General features: G+C 38.7%; 1 protein-coding gene across 1 annotated transcript in view; it reads left to right on the top strand.

Annotated features, from left to right (window-relative positions):
• Positions 1 to 8,074, top strand: part of C6 (complement component 6) — a 178,257-nt gene that overhangs the window by 92,031 nt on the left and 78,152 nt on the right. The window contains exon 8 of the mRNA XM_006889585.1: positions 530 to 652. Within this exon, the coding sequence (XP_006889647.1) occupies positions 530 to 652 (123 nt within the window). The remainder of the gene's footprint in view (positions 1 to 529; positions 653 to 8,074) is intronic.

The raw sequence follows: 8,074 nt of genomic DNA, 5'->3' as shown, positions 1-8,074 counted from the left end.
TTATCAATTTCAATTACCTTCTACAGAGATTTTGGAATTCCATTCATTCATTGTTGCGCTTTTCTCCCCGCCCACCCCACCGCCAGTTCGCTCCTCTCCTTGAAAAGCAAAAGAAAAACTCCTTCACTGGTACACAATCCCCCCACACATCCCCACCCCCACCCTCACCCCGAGTATACTCCACTCTGCAACCCTCATCCCGGACTCTTATAATAATCATAATGCCCTGAAATATATTACTTTTAAACTGTTCTCTCCCTTAAGGCAAGAGTTACAGGAAGAAATGATGGAGGAGGCGGGGGAAAGAAACCTCCATACTCAGGACAATTCCAAGACCTGTGTGGACTGAATCTGTAGACAAAAGCTGTTAGTCACTCAAGGATGTGGGGTTTGGATGAGATGGGAAATGGCATATAGCATCTGGAGGAGGTAAAACCTTGCTCGAGAAATGACCTGCATCTCGGGTTCCTTTTTTCTGAATTCTCGGTAATGCATTCTCAGCACTTTCTGTTTCTGCTCCATTTCTCAGGTTTAACAGAAGAAGAATCCCAAAACTGTGTCCGGCATGAAACAACAAAACGCTTTCTTTTCTTTAAGAAGAAAAAAGTGGAATATCGGTGTACAGAAAACAAAATGTCAGAGAAATATGAAGGTAATGGGACTACCACTTAGTTGTTTATGCATAAGTTCCTGCCGTTGGTCATAAAGAAGGCATTCTTGTTTGATAACTGTGCTATTTTTAACTTTTCTTTATTTGGTGATAGAACACTCTATCATATGAGGTGCTAAGGGATGAGAAGTGGCCCAAATAAACATCATTAGTACAACTAAAAAAGAAAACCAGTTATAAGTTCTTTATTTTATAACTGAGTTCTTTGATCTCATGAACATTTACTTATGATCAGAAATCTATAAACTCAATTGTGATGTAAAGATGAATGTGGACGAGGCCCGCTTAGCAAGAAGTTTACAAAATAAGCCTTCATTTCAAGAGTAATTTAAAAATAGACTAGTAAGAATACAAGTGAAGTGTTAAAAAAAATATGGAAGTACTACTGCAGAAGGTACTCTGATCTCTGCTTGAGATAAGAGAAAATCAGCTTCCAAAATAAAGTTATTTTGGGACTATGCATTGAAGAGCTCTGGTGGCCTAATGGGTAAGAATCTGTGCTGCAATCCCTATGCCGCACAGTTCAAACCCACCAGCTGCTCAACAAGAGAAAAAGGGCAATCTCCTCCTGTGCAATTACTGGCTCTTCTTTGGGCTTTTACTTCTACACACTAATCTCTAACTCAGTCATCTCTTCTGAACTCCAGATGCCTACTGTTGATTGGCCATCTCGCTTGAATGTCAACCAACTCAGTGCTCTACATCATTTCTACCAGCTTCACATAACCCTTGTTACTATGCAGATGCTGTCATGTGCCATTGAGTCAAATATGGCTTATAGTAACCGTATGAACAGTAGATTTGAACCCTGTTCTCTACTGCACCATCCTCATCATCTCTGCTGTACTTGAGCCCATCGCTGCAGTCACTGTGTCAGTCCCATCTCATTGAGGGTCTTCCTCTCTTTCCCTGACCCTTCTTTTTGTTTATTGTCTTTATTTCATACACTGAGTATTAAGTCAATTTAAAAATGTGACAGTAAACCACAGAAGACGGTTCATGTTTCCTCTCCTAACATGTTGCTTAGTGCCCTCGGGTGGAATACAAATCATAACAAGCCTGTGAACAACAGATCTTCCTATCCTGTGCTGTCCTCACAAGTTCGGACACACTCAAGCCCGATGCGGTAGCCTCTGGGTCAATTCACCTGGTTTGGGGGTCTCCCATTGGATTTCACCATCCTTCCACCTTTCCAAGCATGATATTCCTTTCCAAGCCCTTCTTAATAACATGTCCAAAGTATGTAAGATGAAGCTTCACTATCCTTGCCTCTGAGGAGCACTCTAGACTAATAGAATTGTGATGACTGAGTGAAGTGATGATTCTAAGGAGCCTCTTGCCCCTTTCCCCTTTCCTCTCCCACAGAAGTCTCATTTTGATGAATGTCGTTGCCATCACCTCAATCAGTAATCAGAAACCTGATTATTTTTTATTTCTTCCTTTTTCTCACCTCCCCATTCAATAAGCAGTACATTAGGTACAGTTCTTAGTATCTTTTTTGAATTGTCTTCTTTTCTCTATTTATCTGGACATGTTCTCTACACTAACCCTTATTCTTTCCTCTGTGGATACCACAGAAGCCGGTTAGTTAGTCTTAATGCTCCCAGTCTAACCTTTCTCCAATCTATTTTTTACCATTCTGTAAAAGGTATGTGCCCTGAAGCTGTAATTGTCTTGAAAAAGAGCCTGTAAGGCTGTGAATTGAAAGGTTGGAAGTTTGAACTCAGCAGTAACTCTGTGCAAGAGCAATGGGCAGTCTGCTCCATCAAAGGGTTACACCCTTGAAAACCTGATAGGTCACTGTGAGTCATCTACTTGTTTAGGCTAGGGTTTTTTATTATAGTAATCTGGCTAGTGGATTCAAACTAATAACCTTTCAATTAGTAGCAAGTGCTTACCTACTGCACTACCAAATCTTCTTATATAGGAGTTTGTTGTTGTTGTTGTTATGTGTTGTGAAGTTGGAGCTGATGTATGGCTAACCCTCAAGTGGATTTTTAGTGGTTGTAAATCACATGAGAGAAGATTGTATGTCTTTCTTTCACTGGTGGATTTGAACTGCCTACCTTTGGGTTGGCAGCTTGAATCTTTTTGCCCATCAGGCCACCAGAGGTCCATTTATAGTGAAATTATTGTCCCTAAAATAGAGAATTTTAAAATGTTGTATAGGAACATTTACCTGAAATGAAGGAAGATTTTCTCGATCATATAAGGAATACAGTTTAAAATATGTAACTTCAAGAAAAATTCTGGCTAACTTACAAACCATAAGGTTTTGAAAAAGAAATTTTTCAAATAAATAGACAAAACATAAGAGAAAGTTCATGGTGTAGCATGATTTGACACAAGAACAATACAGATAAATGAAGTAAAGAAACATAAAAAAATATAAAAATATTGCTTCAACAGAACAAACATAGAACTCAGGACTATGAAGGCAATGAATAACATTTAAATCCTTAAAATTAAGATTACAAAAGAAAGGAAACAATGGTTTGGGTGTTTTATTTTAATCAAGATGTAATATTTGTTTTAAGCCAATCAAACCACAAATTTTTTTATTTTCTGTTAATGGTCTAGAGAGCATCTCCTCTAAGGAAGTCCCATTTAGTTACCGCCTCCACCCTTACTCATAATTAACATTAGGTGCTCTGCTCTGTGTTGTTCCTGCAGTGTGTGTCTATCAAATCAGCACTCATCACATTCATTTTGCTTGCTTCCTATTTCATCCACTGAGCTGTAAGCAAATCTAGGATAGTGGCAAGGATTTTACGTCTTCCCTGCTTAGCACCGTGTCTGGAATATTGTCGGTGATAAATAGCTGTGTTCCTATGAGCACATGAATGAATAAGAGAAAGAACACTGGAAGCATGAGTAAATAAGCCCCTAACGACCACTGAGTCAAGTATGAATCTTGGTGACTTCATAAGTAATCAGCCTTTTTTGAGAAGCAATGGATGCATGAATAAATGAGCATTTCAATTAGGCCTGAGGATAAGGCAAATAAAAAGGAATTCCATCAAGATAAACTGGAAAAGGAGTTTATAGTCAAATTAAGAGGACTTGCATGCCCTGCTATAAAATTAGGCCTAATTTTTTTTTTTTAATTCTCATTGAATTTCTCAATGGAAAGGGAATTCCATTTCTAGGTTGGAAAACTGAGTGTTGCAAAGTTAAACAGAATTTACTAGAGTTTTTTAAAATGAAGGCCCTCTATGAGGTGGATTTATTCAGTGACTGGGGTAATGGGGAGAGGTGTGTCAGAGGCAGTGCGATTGGCACAGGATAGAGCAGGGTTAAGGCTAGTTGTATATAGGGTCCCTATGAGTCGCAAGCAACTCGACGGCACATAACAACAAAATACTGTGATTTTTAATTCAGCAGAAAGCACAAGCAATTGCTATCCGGGAACGTGAAATGGTCTTTATGGAGATGTTCTGGCTGTGGTGCATTGACTACATGCCATGGAGATTATGGTAGCCTAGACTACCTGTTTTTAATTGTTTTTGGTCAAACATTCTTCTAAGTGTTATAGCACTGGTTTGTCCATTTGCTGCACAGAGGTAACTTGTGGTTGCTGTGATGCTGAACACTGTGACACTGATGGTGTCAAATGTGATAATGGTTACCCATAGTGGACAGTGTTTGGTAGAGCTCCCCAATTAAAGCAAGCTTGGAAGCAGGAGTGGCATCCACTTCCGAAATAGCTTGCCTCCAGAAATTATGAACTTGGAGAAAAGATGAAAGTTATACAATTGTTCAGGTCTTTTGTTCATAAGGTTGCTATGAGTCATTGACAACTCAATGGCACTTAACAATAACAACAACAGACTACCTGTATTTGTACATATTTTTATTCCACATTTTCTTAACTGTGGCCAAGATCAAGTTACTAAATCTTTACTGCTTCAGAGTTCTCACGTGTAAAGTGAATGTTGTTGTGTACCATAGAGTCTGAACCGACCCAGAGCTGACCCTCCAGTGGGTTTTCAGAGGCAATTAATTGCACAGGAGGAGATTCCCCATCTTTCCCCCACAGAGCAGTTGGTGACAAACTGCCTGTCTTCAGGATTGCAATGCAGCCTCTTGCCCCAAGGCCACCAGAGCTCCTTATTATTCCCTCCTATTGTAAAGTGAATACAATACTTCTATTTATTTCATAAGCTTACTGAGATCATTAAAATAAACAGAATAAAATTATAAGAACCAAGCCTCGCACGTGTGTGTTAAAGTTCAATCCATGCCAGCTAGTGGCACGGTGGTTTATTCCGTAGAGTTTCCCTGCTAACCCAGGCTGATTCTTGTGCATCTCCAGTGGTTCTCATCCACCAGTGGGTCAAAGGGAGGAAGATGAAGAATATCATGATCTGCGTCCTTGACAGAGTGTTGCTATGAGTCAGAAGAAATTCCACAGCTGTGAGAAGTGAAATGATAATTCTGCAGTTGTTGAAGTGACATAATGATGGCACACAGATAAATGGCAGTGAAATCTAACAAAACACAGAAATAAGGAGAAAAACGTAATGTGAAGAAACACTCAGATCAAGAAATTCTAAAGAATTCTTACAAATCCAAAAGAAAAAATACATAATCTATTGTAAGAACAACCAAAATCATTTAACAAGCACTTCCCAAAATGGGATATTGAAATAGCCAATGAAAGTACCAAAAGATGACTAACATTTTTGTTAGTTGTTGAGTACCCTTGAGTTGGAACTGACCCATAACTGACCTATCAGTGAGTTTTCAGAGACAGTAAATCGCATGAGAGGAGATTGCCCATCTATCTCCCATTGAGCAGCAAGTAGATTCAAATCCAGTACTTTAGTGTTGGCAGCCCAATTCCTTACTACGCAACTACCATGGTAGCAGGTGTGGCATCCACTTCCTAAACAACATGCCTCTGGAAACTCTATGAACTTTGATAATTGTTGATAGTTATAGAAAGGTTTCAGGCTTTCTGTTCATAGGGTTGCTATGAGACATGCTTGACTTGAAGGCAATCAACGAAAACAACAAACTACTATATTGGTGATTAGGGAACTAGGATTAATTACTGAGTTTTATACAATCCATTATTCATTCATGGCAAATACCTTTATTTTCACACTGAGAAACAGTTAGAATGCCCAATAAAAAGGGCTTAGAAGACAATTCACAGCAAGAGTAAATGTTTTATCTACAAAATAACGTTTTTTTAAGCTCTGTGGACACAGTCCTTGTCAGAACTGAATGACATGAACTCAAGTCCTAATAATGAGATGAAAGTTTGTGTAGCCTGAGCCTGTTGTGGACTTTCATTTTAACTTCTGGGTTACAGAAGAGGCAGATTACTTTCCTATGGAGTCTCTGAATGAGGAAAACAGTTGATGTGCTTGACTGCTAACCCAAAGGTTGGAGGTTCTAGTTTTCCCATCAGGTCCTTGGAAGAAAACTTCATGATCTCCTTTGGAGAAGTCAGGCATTGAACACCCTGACAAGGTCTGTTCCTCTCTGACACGCTTGGGGCTACCAAGAGTCAGTGTGGGCTCAGCTGCAGTTGGTGTAAGGTTTTACTCGGTTGCTCAGCAATTTGTGAAAAATCTAGTCAGTTCCTTTCCTCTTTACAAATACTGAATCCTTTGAGTCTATCTTATTGATCGGTAAGTCTTCTTTGTGTATTCTTCTGATGAACCCTTTGTTGGCTTCATGTGTAGCAAAAACTGCTCTGTGGCTTCCTATTTTTCTCTTTTAGTGGCATGTTTCGATTTGAAAAAAAATTCCCAAATCAACCCATCCTGAACTCACTGACACCCCCAAGTCAAATTCCAAGGCTGTAAAGTTTGCTGGGAGCAAACTGTCCATTGTTTTCCAAACAGTGACTGGCAGATTTAACCATTGATTTTTCAGCTGGTCAACATGCGACCATCTATGCCTCCAGGGCAAATGTTGTTGTTGTTGTTGTTGTTATGTGCCATTGAGTCGCTTGCGACTCATAGCAACCCTATGAACAACATCCCTGAACTCTGCTCTGTCCTGTGCCAATCGCACGGTCTCCAACACACCCATCCCAATTACCCCAGTCACTGAATCAATCCACCTCATAGTGGGCTTGGGCAAATACCTTTTATAAAAAACACAAACAGCAACTTTACACATAGACTTCATCTGATGGACCACATATAAATCAGATTAACTATATCTGTGGAAAGAATCATTGAATAAGTTCAGTATCAGCTGTGAAAACCAGGCCAGGTGCTGACTGTGGAAGAGATCATCAACTACTTATGTGCAACTTCAAACTGAAGCTAAGGAAAGTTTTTAAAAATTCACAAGAACCAAAATATGACCTTGAGTCTATCTGACCTGAACTTAAAAGCCATCTTAAGAATAAGTTTGAGGCCTTGAACATTAATAATTGAAGACCAGATGATATCCATGGATAATATCTTCAAGGATGTCATCCATAAAGAGATCAAAGATCACTACAAAAAAAAGGTCGAAGAAAAAATCAAAATGGATGTTATGAAAAACTGAAAATTGCACTAGAATACTGAGAAGCCAATTTAAGGAAAGAAACAATGAAGTATAAGAGTTGAACCGAAGATTTCAAAGGACAGCTTATAAAGACAAAGCAATGTATTACAACTAAATATGCAAAGAGCTGGAATCAGAAAATCAAAAGAAAAGAACTCATTGACATTTCTCAAGCTGAGAGAATTGAAGACTAAAACGGAAGAAGCCTCAAGTAGTGATACTTAGAGATACTGTGGGCAAAATCTTGAATGATTCAGGAAGCAACACAAGAAGATGAAAAGAACAGAGTCACTGTACCAAAAGTATCGGCTGACAGAGAACCATTTTAGGAAATAGCATATGATCAAGAACCAATGGTAATAACAGAATAAATTCAAACTTCACTGAAGACATTGATAAGAAATAAGGCCCCAGAAATTGATGGAATACCAATGGACATTTCAACAGAGATCTAGACATGCTCATCAGATTGTGCCAAGAACTCTGGAGGACACCTACCTACCCAACTAATTGGAACAGATATCTATTATTTATTCACAGTTTCAAGAAAGCTGAATCAATAGTATGTGGAAATAAGAAAAAATAAGTCGACAGGAACCAAGATATTATCTTGAATCAATTCCATCTGAATTTCATGAACCACTTAAGGATAGGTTTCAATACAAATGATTGAAGACCTGATGAGTTGTGAGGTGATATCAAGAATATTATCCTTGAAGAAAGCAAAAGGTCATTACAAAAACAAAGAAGAAATAAAAAATTGAAATGGATGTCAGAAGAGACTCTAAAGATTGTACTGGAAAACCTACAACCAGGAGAAGATAACATAGATGAATGGGATCTTCTAAGACTCAAATCCCTATGCACATCCAAAAACTTCTCCAGTAG

This window comes from Elephantulus edwardii, unplaced genomic scaffold (assembly GCF_000299155.1).
Source record: "Elephantulus edwardii isolate Elephantulus edwardi_28Jun2011 unplaced genomic scaffold, EleEdw1.0 scaffold00079, whole genome shotgun sequence".
NCBI lineage: Eukaryota > Metazoa > Chordata > Mammalia > Macroscelidea > Macroscelididae > Elephantulus > Elephantulus edwardii.
The sequence above is the reverse complement of the archived record's forward strand: the minus strand, read 5'-3'. Positions and strand labels throughout refer to the sequence as shown.